The sequence below is a fragment of the Vipera berus genome (genome assembly GCF_964194415.1).
Source record: "Vipera berus genome assembly, chromosome: 3".
In the NCBI taxonomy this organism is placed as follows: Eukaryota; Metazoa; Chordata; class Lepidosauria; order Squamata; family Viperidae; genus Vipera; species Vipera berus.
Genome location: NC_138204.1, coordinates 49994992 through 50011918, shown reverse-complemented (window position 1 = coordinate 50011918; position 16927 = coordinate 49994992). Strand labels below are relative to the sequence as shown.

General features: G+C 39.3%; 1 protein-coding gene across 1 annotated transcript in view; it reads right to left on the bottom strand.

Annotated features, from left to right (window-relative positions):
* Positions 1-15437, bottom strand: part of GRM4 (glutamate metabotropic receptor 4) — a gene marked incomplete at both ends in the record, with an annotated part of 317553 nt that extends 302116 nt beyond the window's left edge. Inside the window, one exon of the mRNA XM_081325074.1 lies at positions 14907-15437. Coding sequence (XP_081181200.1) covers positions 14907-15437 — 531 coding nt within the window. The remainder of the gene's footprint in view (positions 1-14906) is intronic.
* Positions 15438-16927: the final 1490 nt, after the last annotated feature.

The window sequence follows — 16927 nt, the reverse complement described above, 5'->3', positions numbered from 1 at the left end:
ACTGGACTTAAGGCTTCACACGAGCAAAGCACCTCTCTGAAGTATCCTGATTTTTCAGACTTCTGTCTGAAGCTCACAAGTTTCAAGTCTAAACAAAATCACTGCTGCTTTAAGAAATTCATTTATTAAGATGACTCTTACAAGAAGCCACAATTTTTTGTCAGAATGTTCATAAAGGTTGAGCCACTTTGATGAACACAGATAAGTAATGTTTTCATATCAAGTTGAAAGCAGTTGTTCCATATAAATTTCACAGCTTGCACAACCCCAAGAGCTAGTCTAATTTATGAAACTGAACACATGTCAAAGACCAAGAATGTTAATTCAAGTGAGCTTCACAACAACTATTAAAAATCCAAAAAATAATTGTGAGTTATAATAGATCAAACAAATAACATCTTCACAGTCATCTCAATTAAGTAGAAGTTCCCTTATTTCTGAAGCAAAAACAAACCCCATTCATTTCCAATGTAAGGCCATCTGACTAGAAATTCTAGAAGTTACATATCTAGTATCTCTTGAAGTGGCTAATTGGAAAAAAATCATTAAATCAATTTATAATGGTGATTCTAGTTGTATATACTCAGTTAACACTACACGCCACGTCCTCTAGAATATATAGTCCTACTGTATACTGATATAAAAGATTATTTCTACAATCCTGGGCCTTTTCCTTAAAGTCTTGCTCAGATGTTACTGCATTGTAGAAAGGAAGCAAAACTGCAGTATATATTCAGGTATGAGTTCTCATATGAATCACAGGTGGGTCTGATAAAACATGTCCAATGCCTACAAGTCATGTGGAATTGATATCCAACTTCATGAAGGTTCTGCTTTTCTGGTACAGTCCTACCCGTCATGCAAAGCACCATCCACTGGTATGTTAATTTGTTGTATTGCTTTCTTTGGCATGGTGGCTGCAACATAAGGCTGACCTGGACAGGTCTATTATAACAGTGGAATAATCTATTGTGTTATTTGGAAAGATTTCATATGTACTTGCTCTCCCTCCCACAAAGGGTCACAGATTTTACAAAGTATCCCCATCTGCCAAACAATTCTGAGAACACAATGAGAAGGGATGTTTTATTCAACAGTGGTAATGACCTTCACAGAATTAATGCATTACTAAGAATTGAATCAATGAAACCTCTACTGCTCAACAAAACTCTTTCAAATGCTTTGAACAATCCATTATGCCAAAGCCATCTGGATTTATCCTACTTTGCGGGTTTGGAAGAAGGGCTATCACAATGATTGCTATGTGTATCCAGATCCAAAAAAGCAGCATGACTTACATGTCTCCTTTACAAACAGCTTCCTTGAGGAAACAACATATTGTCCAGATATGACAGATAATCAAAATATAACAATTTTGCTGTCATGTCAATACACATAGCAAGTAAAAGAAATAGATGACTCACACAATTCATTACCTCTAATAGTGCTTCTATGACAACAGGATTTTTAAAACTATGTATAATAAAGTAGTTGCTTAAAAAAAAGCAAAGGAACTACTCTTCCAAACCAAAATAGCTCAAACCAAGTCTAACTATACTCATTTAACTCAGAATGCTGTCATAAGACAAACAGGCAAAAAATGAACTTCTAACCTGATGCTATGCTAAGCAGTGTCCTGACAAAGGTATATTTGTTTATAGATTCAACCATCTTGGCATAGTCAGTGCTTTTTTTTTTAAATAGAAAAAGGTGCTCGTATGATAAAGTGGGCTCAGAATTTTCAAGAAGAGCTTCCGGTGGCGACACGACGCCGAAGACAGCCGTTTTCGGGCTGCCCGCTCCGCAGCTGTGTTTTTCCATCGTAAACAGCGCCGATCAGCTGTTTAGATGGATTTGAAGCCCCCTCCTCGGGAGAAGAGGAGGGGGTGAGGCCCCAGGTAGGGGTTGAGCTCTCCGGGGCCGCCTGAGCTGAGAGTTTGGGCGGCTGAAGGATTGAGCCCCCCCGAAGCCTGGGTTGCTCCGAGCTGCGCAGCGCCCCTGCTCCGGGATTTATGGAGCAGAGCCAGGCGTTAGCAACCACCCCTGCCAAAAGGAAATACTTTTGATTATCAAGATGCAGGCAGAGCGGTACAGGAGGTCAAGGTGATGTGGACTCTTATCTTTACTCTCTAGCTCAATGGATTTTATAGCTTTAAAGTGAAAGTGCGCAATAAGTGAAAGTGGGGGAAGATGGCGGCTAAAACTTCTAAAGTTCTTCGGAGTGCGGGGTCTTCCCTGGTGCAACAGACCTCATTGCAAGCTTTGCTTCCTCCTGCACCTCCTCCGGCTTTGACGCTTAAGGATTTACAAGACGCTCTTGGAAAGCATTCACAATTGATGTCTGACATGATGGATGAAAAGCTGAAAAAGTTGGAGGAGAAACTGGAGAAGAAGATGGAAGAGAAGTTTAGAGCAATGAGGGTGGACATGTTGTCTATGATTGAATCTGTAGCTGAATGTGTGCAACAGCTGGATGAAAAAGTGAAGGATCTCAGTCAAAAGAACTCTATATTAGAAGCAAAGGTATTAGAAAATGAAAATATAAGGGATAAAATGGACGGAGAATTGAGCCTTGCTCAGTATCATCAGATGCAGTATGCTATTAGAATCAGGGGTTTAAAGGAGAACTGTAAAGAAGATTTAAAGCAGCTGATTTCTGAGGCTCTGGAAGGGGTATTGGGCCAGCCAGCATCTGAAATTGAGGGAAATATGGACAAAATTTTTCGTGTAAATTCATGGATTGCAAGACAAAGGAAGTTACACAGAGATGTGGTGGTCTATTTTACAAAGAGAGTAATTAGAGATGAAGTTATTCAAGCTGCTTATGATACTAAACTGGTAGTGGCTGAGCAAGAAGTCTTGGTTTTAAAAGAGATTCCTCCGAAGATTTTAAGGAGAAGGAAAGATTTTGCATTTTTAGTACAGGAACTTAAGAAATGTGATATTAAGTTTAGATGGGAGATTCCAGTTGGACTGGTGGTGACGCATGAAGGTAAAAGACATCGTCTGGTTACTGTGGCCCAGGCACTTGATTTTTATAGCAATGTGTTAAAAGCAACCCCCCTATCATTTTTGGAAGCTGTTAAGGGATACGGCGAGGGAAAGCTTCAAGATGTTGCAGACAGACAGATAGAGGACAATGGTGTTGGAGGGGATCAAGATACAGTTTCATTGGATGTTGCAGGAGGCCAGAGGAAGACGCGTGCCGCCCTAAGAAGAGCGAGACGAGAGCAAGAGCAAGACCAGCAGATAGTTATGGAATCTCCAAAGTGTATTTACAGTGAAGATGTGGGAGGGGCGCGGTCCAAAGAAGTTTTGGGGGTCATGACAGACGTGCTCCAAAAGTTTTGGGGCGTTAAGATTGCTGATTAAATTTTTAAATTAGTATCTTAATGGATTAAATTTATCATAGAGGAGAAAGAAAGTTTTTTTTTAATATTTAACATAATTTAAGATGGATGTTATTTGCTTGTTAGAAAAGTATATTAGGGTTATGGACTAAAAGTATGTGTTGAACTAAGAATGGGTATGCAAGCTCCTAATTAACAACAAGTTGTCTTACAGACTGCTTAAACTTTTTTTTTTTACTCTTTTTATTTGAACTCAAGGATGACTTGGAACTGCGAGACATTTGGTGCGATACATGCAAGAATTATTTTTGATTATGGTTTAGTTTGGTTGGAGATTATTAAGGTTAATAGATAGGCGCTTTTGGCGCGTAACTGAGAATTTGTTTATTTTTTTTTCTTTGAAATTAATATGAATAAGGACTGGGATTAAGAAAATCTATTCTGAGTAAAGCTCCTTTCTGTTTTTCTCTTTTTCTTTTTTACTTTATTTGTAATATTAATACTGTTTGTATTCATTTTACATGAGCTAGAGGGAGATAGAACTAATAGTTTATTGCTGATAACATAGGGGTGCTTATGTTTGTTTTTTGATTTTATACCCTGTATTTAGCTCTGGGAAGTCGGGGGGGGGAGGAGGGAATGGGGGGAAGGGATAGGGAGGGTTGGGTGGGGGTGGGGGAGGGGGGGATTAAAGTCAAAATGTATTGTAAAACTTTTTAAATAAAAAAAAAGAATTTTCAAGAAGTCATTACAATGGATACTTGGGAAAAGATTTGGGTGAGAAATGTAAAATTCACACAGGCTCAAAACTTAAGAGAGAACTTTTATAAAATGTTTTATAGGTGGCACTTAGATCCTAAAAAATTAGCAAGTATGTATCCGAGCTGCCAGCCTAAATGTTGGAGGTGTGGTGGTGAAGATGTAACGTATTTTCATATATGGTGGACCTGTAAAAAGGTTAAAGCTTTTTGGATTAAAATTTGGTGGAACATGCAAAAGATATTCAAGAAAAGGATAAAGTTTTGTCCACAACTGTTTTTACTGGGCATTATTACTGATACTACTGTTGTGGACACTAAGCTGATGTTGAATTTAATTACGGCAGCAAGACTTTTAGTAGGGCAATATTGGAAGAAGGAAGAACTGCCGACTATAGAAGAATGGACTTTAAAAGTTTCCAATCTGGCGGAAATGGCAAAGATCTCAGCGTACTTGAAAGACCAGTCGCAACAGAGATATATTGTGGACTGGAGAAGATGGATTGATTATATCCAGAATAAATATGGGACTAAAAAGTTTCATCTAGCATTTGAATAAGTACTGATGTGATATTTATATTGCTTGTAATTATTTTATAAGAGTTAAAGTGCGATAGATTTAATATTTTATTGTTGTTTGCATAAGGTAGACTATGATTGCTTGTATTTTTATACCCTGTATTGAGCTCTGGGATGTTGGGGAGGGGGGAGGGGGAAGGGGGAAGGGAGGGAGGTGTTGGGGAGGGTTGGGGAGAGGGGAGGGTGTTGGGAGGGGTTTTGTCTTTTTAAAAAAATGTATTGTAAAACTTTTCAATAAAAAAAAGTTGCCGGAACTCACACATGTCATACAAACCACCTTGCCTACCCTGCAAGTTTCCATCCAAAAAAGGTGCCGGAACTCCGTTCTGAGCGTTCTATGAGAAAAAAAGCCCTGGGCGTAGTCCTCACCATATTTCTGGGTGCCTCCTTTGATTATCAATTTATACTTAGTCTTGAAAACTCACTTGCATGCCATGGTTTCCTTCCCTGTCTTAAGCCTGACAAAGTTTCAAATATCATTCTTGTGGAACATTTCAATCTCCTCTTCTGCATCATTCTCCATTTGCCTCCTTCAGTGGCTGACATTTTTTCTATGTCCTTCCATGTGTGAGGTTCTTCCACTTGTTCCTTCTTGCTACTTTAGGACAGCCTTCTCAGTGAAACTCCTTTGTTCTATTCTCCTGCAGTGACTGAAATGAGGTTCCTCGGTTTTAATTTCTGCAGTTGCAGTTAACTGAGCATATGGTGAAAATGCCCTTTGAAGCTTGCAGTCTCTGCTCCCTTGACGTAGGAAACACAAGCTCGTATCTCATAGTTACTTTCTTTTTCTTTTCAAGAATGATAAGCAGTGGTGCATACTGTGATGATTTGTGTGGCAGGATCTAGAATTCTCTACTTGCAGTATTAAGGAATGTCATCTGATGGAAGCAAGGAGGGCAGCCTTTTCTACTGCAGTACCTGCCCTTTTGAACATCATCCCTCTCGACCCTGCTTGTCTTCTGAAAGGCTCTAAAGACATGGTTCTGTCAACATGACTGGAGAACTGTTTGGAGCCTGCTAGATGGCAGTACTGATTGATCCATAATTTGCATTGATTCATTATTTGTACTTGCCTACTTTTATGTTGTTCGGTTTTATTTCTGATCTTTAGTGAGGTTTTAAATTGGTTTTAATGGGGAGTTTTTGGGGGGGTTACTGACTTTTATATTTCCTTTATTGGTTTGTGTTGCTTTGTTGTTTTAACCATGCGAGCTGCCCAGAGTCACAAATGTGAGATGAGTGGCTATGTAAGTTGAATCAATCAGTCAATCAATCAATCAATATAACCATCAATCTTCACACATATCTGCAGTTCAGCTTGATTCTCTTTTCTTTCGGTACACATACATACCCTTTTGAAGGAAATGTTTTCATGTGCCCTAAGCTAAGCTCTCTTCTGGGTCATAGGATATTAGGATATTGTAATAAAATCTTTAAAACTTTAAAAGGCTGCCTTTATTTCAATTTCTACCTCACAAAGCAAGGCAAAATTATTTTATTTCTCATCTATTTATATACTACTAAAACCATCTGATTGTTTGTAACCTTTAATTGAGTAAAAGAGTACATCGTAGGGCAACAGTTTTTGAATCAATGCACCTCAAATGAGCTAATGTACAGAATGTGACCAAAATCTGGGACCAGGAATGAAATTTGGCAAAGTTCCGACCACTTCAGTGCTTTGGCATCCCCGTGGCACTGCACTTCTGCAGTCAGCCACAGTCATATGATGCAGGTCTCCAAGACTTCCTGCCAGCTTCCTACAAGGAAAGCCAGTGAGAAAGCCAGGAAGAAGTCACTCCCACTCCCACGGCTTTTTGCTTGCCCATGGTCATTTTGTTTCTCTATTTAAGTAATGAAATATCTCTGAAATGATAATCCAATAAGTCACATGTTGTTTAGTGTTTTCTAACTTTCCAGGACTCAAATATTATTTTTGTAACAGTTCAACATTGGCGTCCTCCTTCTCTGAGTCAATCTCATATTCTATCACACCTTTGCAAGTATTTATTTTTATTTATTTTGGTCATTTATATCCCGCCCTTCTCTGAAGACTCAGGGCGGCTTACAAGCTTAGCAGTAGCCTTCATTCTATGTATATGCCTGCTTATTAGGGCTTTCACACACACCCCAAGCGGCATTATTACAAAGTCAGCTTAATTGCCCCCAACAATCTGGGTCCTCATTTTACCTACCTCGGAAGGATGGAAGGCTGAGTCAACCTAGTAGCTAGCTGTGTTAATTGCTTCTCCCCAATATTTATCTGACAGTCTTCTTTTCTGTAGTATAAGCCACTGTGGTTTCATGCATGATCCCTTTTCTTCTAGGTAGATTTCCATATTGTTGGCTGGCTATTCATTTCAGTTGTTTATGTGCATGTTTAAGGCTTTCTCCCAAATGTACTTTTACTAAAGCCACATACTCCTCAAAGCTCTTTAATAGTTGACTCTTCACCAAACAAGAAGCAAAATGCACACCTTGTGTAATCACTAAGGATGTTACCTAGATGGGTAATGAAACATCTTCAAGAAAACAACCAAGCTCAGAGAGCACCAAGGACTTCACAGTAATGTTATTATCTATGAAAGGGAGGATATGTTTTCACCTTGGAATAGCATTAGTCTAGAAATGTCATTGTGCACTAAGTCCAAATAGTTTCCTTGTTTTGTTATAGTTCTACCTTTGTTGGCTTAGTTAGTATCTTTGGCCTTTATCCAACATAAACATCTGGACCAAGTCACTCTTGGCTGCAATTTTACTTTTTTGACTGATTTGTCCAATTTACAAACAACACCTGACCTTGTGTTAATTTTTCAAATAAATTGTAGGTATATTCTCATTTAATTCAATGAGCCTCGGTTTCTGTTTAATAACATAGAAGTTGCAAAAGAATGAGAAAAGATATCCTCCAATGGCCCATTTGTCCTCTATATCTGTCTCTTTTCTGTTCCTTTCTTATGCTGGACTGAGCTGTATCATTACCTTTAGAATATAATTGAACAGAGTTTGTCCCCTTTCCTAGGACAATTGGTTTGCAAATGACCCGAACCATTGTAAATTAATGAAGCATTTATTTTCCTTTCTTCTGACCTTTCAAGCCAATTCTTAATTGAAAACTGCATCTGACTCTTGAGATTTATTCAGATTACATTTTGCAAGCAATTCATTACAAATTAAAATGTTTCCTTTTTCATTTCTTTTGCATGTACCACAATCTCTATGTAGTGAACTTTAAATGAAGACAACCAATATTTTTATAGACAAGTACTGTCTTTCAAGATAACTTGCAATAGTTTTTATTTGATTTATAGCAGATTTAGTCTTCATATATCCCCACGCATGCATACTAACACAAGGACGTCTGTTACATAACTTTCTGAAAAGAGGTTAATTTGGAGGCTGTAGACATTTTCTTCTATAATTTTTGTCTTCATCTATATTTCTCAAACGTGGATAATAAATGAATCCCTCAATATCGGGCACATTATCTCAGTAACTCTTATCACTTGCCTCATTCCATGCTGCCCTGCTTTTGTGGGTCTCTCTTTGGCCAGCACAATGGCAATTCCTTGATACTCCAGGAACATTTTCATCTTGAATTCATCTTCAATTCTGGTCTTTTTATTTTCTGGATTCCTTAAAGTTTTTCTTTTTCTTCTCTAATCTTTCCTTTAGCTGCTCAGGAGAGTCATATTTTCTTTCTCTTTATAGAATCTATCTGCACATTTGTTTTAACTGCTGGAGTCTATAACAGTGTTGGAGATTGCAGCATTTTGTGTTTTCATGAAAGCATTCCTGGGAGTAAGAATCTAACCTGAGGAAGGGCTAGGAGCTCCAATTAGCAATCTTAGGGACGCGGTGGCTCAGTGGGTTAGGACGCTGAGCTTGTCGATTGGAAGGTCGGCAGTTTGGCGGGTCGAATCCCGAGTGCCGCGTAACAGAGTGAGCGCCTGTTACTCGTCCCAGCTTCTGCCAACCTAGCAGTTCGAAAGCACGTAAAAATGCAAGTAGAAAAATAGGGACCACTACAGTGGGAAGGTAACAGCGTTCCGTGCGCCTTTGGCGTCTAGTCATGCCGGCCACATGACCACGGAGACGTCCTCGGACAAGCGCTGGCTCTTCGGCTTTGAAACGGAGATGAGCACCGGCCCCTAGAGTCGGAAACGACTAGCACGCATGTGCGGGGGAAACTTTACCTTTACCTTTTAGAGTTAAGGAGAAGATGGAAAGTAAATCCCTTACTTTGTAACTGTACCTAACTGCACCCTTGTGGATTAGTAAGTCAGGAGGTGCTAAAGGTATAGTGCCTATGGATTTGAATCTCCAACAAATAGTAAAACATAATTTGAATTATTTCCATGTAGAGCCTTTCGATTATATTGATTACATACAATCAGTGATTATAAATAAATAAATATGAGCTATAGCAGTCCTGAGTCAGCTATTACTCCAGCCAGCAGGGACAATGGGAAGCAAGTGATGAAATGTGTGTCATGATATTAAGATACAAAAACCAAGTCTTATGGAACTGCATCATATTTGAAAAGCAGGTAGATAAGGATGAATTTGCAACATGATAACATTTCTATGCAACCTTGTTTGCTATGGAAGTCTATGTTCCTGAGTTCTATAACTGTTTCAGGGCCTTTCCAAGATGCTTGCCTTGGGCTCAAGGAGCTCTAATTATACCCTGGTTAGAATGTGTTTTCAATTTCTTTAGGTAAAGGTAAAGGTTCCCCCGCACATGCGTGCTAGTCGTTTCCGACTCTAGGGGCCGGTGCTCATCTCCGTTTCATAGCCGAAGAGCCAGCGCTTGTCCGAGGACGTCTCCGTGGTCATGTGGCCGGCATGACTGGACGCCAAAGGCGCACGGAACGCTGTTACCTTCCCACCGTAGTGGTCCCTATTTTTCTACTTGCATTTTTACGTGCTTTCGAACTGCTAGGTGGGCAGAAGCTGGGACGAGTAACAGGCGCTCACTCTGCTACGCGGCACTCGGGATTCGACCCGCCAAACTGCCGACCTTCCGATCGACAAGTTCAGCGTCCTAACCCACTGAGCCACAGCGTCAATTTCTTTACATTTCTATAATTAACATAACTGTACTTCTTCTCTCCAAAATATAAAGGGTTAAAATGAGACATAGTTAATCTAATTATGTTCAATAAACATGCAGGCATCCTGCAAGAGGAAATTGCCCGGGACATTCAGCAAGATCAGGAAGGGGCAAAACATGGGCATATCATGTATCCTGAACCTACTCATCCTCTCTCTATTTCTGTACATTTTGCCAGCTTATTTCTGAAGCAACAACCAGAACTCTTCATTGCATTATATATTTCAGTGTCTTTCTTCCAATTCCACATGCATTTTCCTCTCTAAGCTTCTTTTTTCCCTCCTGATTTGCTTGCTTCCTTCTTCAAACAAAACACCACATGCATTTAAGCACCCCATAATGCCTCTTGCTTTTTAAACCTTTAAGGCAAAATAAACACCTTATGCTTTAAAGATAGCACCAGGTTTGCTCGTGTTATTGCAAAGAATTAAGGTTGAAATCCTCTCATTAAATATCCAGGAAAGACAGTGTCTCACTGTATCAATAGGATTTACTTCAAAGTGTTTACTTTTTATTTATTAAATTTATACCTTGCTTTCCTACGTAATAAGCATTCAGGATGACACAAGTAGATGTTCTTGCCTTCTGTGTCTCATTTTTATTTCTGGATGGGATGGAAATGCCAATACTTTAAAAACTTTTGGGTTGCAACACGACAATACACAAATAATACTAATGGAAAGGAAAAGAGTTTTAAGCAGAGAGTTACCATCCACAGCATCAGAAAATGATTAAGATCCCCATCCTTAAAATCTCACAGAAGAATAAAATTGTCAGATGTCTGATTAATTCTTTGAACCATCATTTTCTCAGAAAAGTTCATTTTTTGGCGGGGGGGGGGGATAGGAAAAGTGACAGCTGCTGATATTTGCAGTCATAGGAAAGCATTTGAGAGGGTTGTTAACATTGGAGAATTGGCCTGGAGTCTTTTATAAAAATTGCTATTGCTGTAAGGAGCTGCCTGGCCATCTTTCAAACCTTATCCAATTGATGAAATATAGTCCAGGGAAACCTGGCTTGATTTTTTTTTTCAACATGGTCATAGCAATTTTCTCCAGCAGTAGGAACAGCAGTAACATCTGGACTTACCTTTTTTCAGAAAAAATCCTTGTTTTTTCTAAAAGCTTCAACCTTTTCCCTCCCTGTCTCTTTTAGATTTAGGTACTTACATTATTCCCTTCTGTTGATTTTATTTTTTATTTAGTAGGGTTTTTTTATCCTGCCTTTATTATTTTTTTTATAAATAACTCAAAGCAGTGGGCATACCTAATAGTCATTCCTCCTCCTATTTTCCCCACAACAACCTTGTTAGATGAGTTGGACTGAGAGAAAAAGTGACAGGTCCAAAGTCACCCAACTGGTTTTTTTTTCCATGCGGAAGGCAGGACTAGAACTTATGGCCCTCCGGTTTCTAAGTAATTTCCGGGTTTATTCTGATGATTTATTCTACTGTAGGTATTGTTTTTACATTATGCTATTAGATGTTTTTAATTTTTATTTGTGAATTGCCCAACAATTTGCAATTAGTTGAGATATATTAAGTGTTCAAAATAAATAAATAGAGACATTGCTAGGTATGCCATAAGTTTCTAATGAATTCTGGGGTTTTCCTTCTTGTTTAAAAAGATAACCTAAAAATAATGCTCCATCACTGGAGATTTTCAAGAAAAGACTAGACATTCACCTGTCTGAGATGGTATAGGTTCTCCTGCTTGAGCAAGGTGCTGGACTAGAAGACCTCCAAGGTCCCTTCCAGATTTCTATTCTATTCTATTCTATTCTATTCTATTCTATTCTATTCTATTCTATTCTATTCTATTCTATTCTATTCTATTCTATTCTATTCTATTCTATTCTATTCTATTCTATTCTATATAAGGTCCATTCAAGCTACTTATTGCTGCCTTAGTAGTTGGGGAAGGAGGGCTAGGATTCCAAACTGGTGAGCAAAGATTAATATTTTTTTAAAGGAACTGTTTTGTCAAAAAAACAACAGCACATATCTGCATAAAATTAGTATGCACAGAGGCAAATTTGGAAATAACCACTTTTACTTCACTAGAATTAAAATATTTTGTAATTGTCTGTACAATCCACTCTAGTTGATCTCACAAACTAAGTATGTTTTGTCCTGTTTCTACTTGGAGAAGGAGGGGTACAAAAGAATCTCAGGGTTGGAAAGGGAGGGAGGGAGGGAGGGAGGGAGGAAGGAAGGAAGGAAGGAAGGAAGGAAGGAAGGAAGGAAGGAAGGAAGGAAGGAAGGAAGGAAGGAGAAATCACTTCCATATCACTGCCAGCACTGTATAGTGCAATCACCAGGATTTGAACTTCACTTTTCTCTAAAACAAATACTCCATGGCCTAGTTGTTGTTGTTGTTGTTTTCTTTTTCTGGTACCTGGTTCCTTGGATACCATCACAAGACATCCATTTCCTAATTCCTTGACAGTATTTTGAAGCCAACCATGTGAAACACTCCGGATTACCTTGGAATGCTGAGAAAGGGCATGAAATACTATGAACCAATCAATGCTGCCTCCAGCAAACTTAATGAAAAATAAAATAAGTTGCTAACATTTCCACCTACCCTGTGTTTTCACTTTATATTACATGACATTTCTCTGACCCTCTTGCAAAAAGACTAAGATGCTGCCATCTGGCCCACTGAAAGAAAATGTCAGATAATGACAAGGGGGTTAATGATAGGACTATAATTTTGCAACCAGAACCTTTTCACAGCAGTTGCAACCACTTGAGCCCAGCTCCAGAAGCTAGAAGGCAGAGCAAAGAATTGTTCAACATGTACCACTGGCAGAAGCAGAGAATATCAAATAAGGCAGGATTTTCTTTGTTTCGTTTTTAATGAGAATATGAAACTGACTAGAAATGAATGATATCAGCCTTACTAGACAGATCAGACAGAAAACATGGTCAGATAAGCTAATTTTACTTTATTGTAAGGCTGCATTAATAGAATCTTGCAAGTTTCAAAGTACATTTTTCCTGCCCTCACCATTATAGCCCGAGAACCTCTGAGCCTCTTGCTCTACCCACTATTGGCTGTGGGCTATTCTCTCTCTTATCTGGCTGTTCCCTTGGCAGCCTCTCTTCATCCTGTGTCTTAAGCTTTTTCCCATTTACTATTACATCCAGAACATTTAAGATCCCTGGAGAGAGACTAAAAATTTCTATGGAATGAAATGGAGTGAATCAGAAAATGGCTCACACTATACCACATGGGGGCGTTTCTATTTCTGTCAGAAAATGGAGTCATCTGTTCAAGTTGAAAAATAGCATGGGATAGGGTTTCCTCAATGCCTAAACAGGGCTTCTGTTCCTTCCCTTTCCATGCCTTCCATTAAGAAGAGACTGGACAGCCACCTGTCTGGAATGGCATAGGGTCTCCTGTTTGTGCAGTGGGTTGGACTAGAAGACCTCCAAGGTTCCTTCCAAGTCTATTATTCTGTTATGTCCCATTAACTTTTCTCCTTACCTCATCTCAGTCTAGCTTTGTTCCTTCCTTTTTCTTCTTTTCTAAGTACACAACCCCTTTATTTTACCCCCTCAATCCATTTTGGGGGTGGGGGATGGGGTTCCCCCGTCTCCTTTTTTGCAGAGCCTTCATGAAGAATGAAGGTGGCTTGTGTGAGAAAAGACAATAGCTTATACAAATGTCAGCTAATTAATACTTACATGGGGTGCTTTATTTTACCGTTAATTGATATTAATCAATTATTTTAGACAGATAGGCAGATAATGCATATTATGGACCTCCCCTTTTTTGGGAGGGGAGTATGGATTCTGGTGTGAAACAGGAACACGTTTGTTCTCCAAGGTGAGTTTCAAATGGTGTTGGCATGGGGCAGACAGGTATTGCACAGCATCGTCCTATTAGGAGAGCCCTCTTAAATTCAGGGTCATTTTATTTCCCTTCCTATAATATCACAGGTAATATTATATCTCAGTTCAATTAATTATCCATCTACCACAGGAAAAGGTAATACTGCAATGTCTTGAAAGTGAAAGCATCAGAAGTCAGACCCTGAGAAGTACCTGAGGTAATAAGGCCTGAGGTAATCTAGCAATGTGGAAATTTAACTTACTTAAAGCAACCTTCCTTGTCCTAGTCCAGATACGTTGGACTTTGTCTACCAAAATCTATAGGCACCATGCCTGAATGCTGGTCTCAGCCCAGAGCTGAGAAAGTTTAATCTAAAAATAGGCATAACAGTGCTGAAACCATTAGCTTTAAAATTAAAAGCATACCAGCCATGTTAAGTACATTACTGTAGAACAAGCTTGTCACACGAGAATAAGGGACTGAATTGCTCTACCATTCATTCAGCACAATGTTTTCTCTATTCTTTAGAATCTGCACTGAGGTATTTTTAACAATGTAGTATGAAAGCCTGCCATTGTCAAGCGTGCACCACAAACAACTTGCTATCTCCTTGCTATAATTAGCAATGTTAACAGGCAATATGTGATAATTCTTCAAAATATTTTAGCGCCAGAAAGATCAAGCAAGCAAGCTGGGTGCCCTCACCTGCCCTTAGGGATGATGAAACCCCCCCCAAGGGGCACTTTAAAAAAGGACTTCTCCCTTTTGCTGGTTTATAAATGGCTTGGTAGCATAGATCCATCATTCATACTTTCTCATCCTCAGATAGCATCTTCTGAAATACACCCAACATGAATATTCTACTTGACTACTTAAAACAAAACATGAAATTCTCAATCGCTCTCAACAATGGGGAAGGTAATCTGGGCAGTACCTTACAGGATTAGAATCAGTTTTCCTTGCAAAAGTGGAAAACAGAGGTATTTCCCTACCTGAACAGAAAGGTCAAATTCCCCAATGGCCATCAAGAGCTCTTTAAACACCCCCAGAACAACAAAGGAATGTTCACTTTCCTTCTTTCCTCACCATGGAGCAAGAATTCAGTTTTCCATTTTTGTTAAAACCACTTTAACGTGTGTTTTTTCCCACTTAACAGTCACTGGCAGCTATTTTAGCACCTGCAGATTGAATTGTAAAATTAACTTGTGCAGCTAGAAGAGGAAAGAAGAAGAGTGAAAAAGAAGCAAATAGACTGCAATCTTACCTTAAAGAGGCGTAAGATGTTGGCCACCATAATGGAAACAGAGCTGCCTGATGCACCAATTACTCCAACCACACGTTCCGGTTTTGTGATGATAGGTGGCCCCCCATTAACACAACGCACCTCAGTACTGTCCTTTTCGATTAGGGCCTGAACAAAGGTGAGGGACTGCTCCAAAGCATGAGTGTCTCGAGAACAAGTATCCAGGATGCGGGCCCCCAAAGTGATATTTGGAAGTAGATCAGGATCATTGTTGATTCGATCCAGAGCAAAAAGCATGGCCTCAAGACGATGAATCCCCTTCTCCTTCTTTAGCTCTCCACAGGCCTTTCCCTCAGAGCCCCGTCCATGGACAGGGAAGAGGCCTCCTAAAGTGATATCCCCATCAAGGCGAATGGAGTTCATGTGGGGATGCCCTTGGCCTTTGGGTTTGGCTGTGCTGACTGGTTGATACCACCAGCCACAGCAGATGCTCATGAACAAACAGAAGGAGAGTTGCTCCATGCACACAGATCCCCCCTTCTTCCCAGTCATTGCCAAATCCCACTTGAAACTCAATCCCATCAGCCTAAAGATCCATGGAAACCAAGGGTTCTATTACCAAAATCTTTAATTCAGCTGACTTGGAAGTAGCTTCTCCCAACGTTTCAAAATGGCCTTCTGAAGGATTCAGAGCATGGTTTCCTTCCCCCTTAATTATCTATCACTTTTCTGTCAAGATTTCCAGTCAACTCCAGTATCCATTTCAATGCAGGTGCTGAAGAACAGAGAGGTAGCTGCTTCTGGAAATGAGTTCACAAGATCCCTTTCCAAGCCCTCTGAAGGACCATAGCAGCGCTGCTAATGAAGAGCACCAGGTTTTGCATAATTTTGTGGCAGGAGAAGTGGGCAAAAAAAACCTCTTTTCTTCCTTTTTTCTTCAGTCCCTGTAAGGAAGAAAGAATTCATTATTCATCATTCATTATTCAAATCTTTTCTCAGAAAGGCATTACGTTGTAGCACAAAAAGGATTCACTTGATCAGAGTTTTTGTTATGCTTTGAGAAAGGCAATGTTGGGTCAAAAGCAACACACAAGGGAGAAGGGAGAAACTACATCTGAAGATACCTAAGCTCCATATCTTATTTATGGATTTGAAGCGGGCCTTCCATCAGTGGAAGCTTACTGGGCCATGAGGAATATCTAGTCTTTTAAAAGTCAACCTGGATTCTTCCTTGAGTGAAAGGAGGAAAATTAATGCATTCACTTTACTTTATAGGTGTTTGGTACCACTGCATTATTTAAAAGAACTGAGGAAGGGGGAAAGGAAAAAAATATTTGCCTGCTTTGTAAAACTCAGAACAGCTACTCACTCTATTGGGAACTCAATATCAAAATGACCACACACTGGATTTGCAAGAAATGATACAACCTCAACAAATCAATACATTCACCTTTAAGATGCAAGATAATTGCAACAGAGAAAAATAGGAAAGTTATAATCTATGCTGTATAAAAACACTGTTGACCCAGTGCAAACTTGCATCGAATAAGGATTTAAGGCAGGTTTACTTCTTTACTTTTTGCATCACATAACAAAACAAATAGTTGTTTCTATCCTTCTGATTAATCATCACAGTGGAGAATAAACAATGAAACCAATCTCACTATATAATATTTTTTTAATGAACACCCTTTGAACAACTGACAGAAAGGGGAAGGAAACGTTCCTTGGCCTCACTGAGAAGCATATTCATCACAAATAGGAAGAAATAATGAAGTAGCGCTTAAAAACATGAATCAAAGGTTACGACATCTCTGCATTTTTATCATAGAATTCTAAAGTAATTCTCCTTGGAGAATAATCCAAGTCCTGCCTTAGCCATGAAAGCCAACTGGTGACTTTGGGCCAATCATTCTCTCTCAGCCTAACCCACCTCACAGGGTTGTTGTTGTGGGGAAAACAGGACAAGAAAGGAACATTAGGTAGGTTCACCACCTTGAATTATTAGTAAAAATAATAATGGCTAGGAAAAAGCTTTTAAA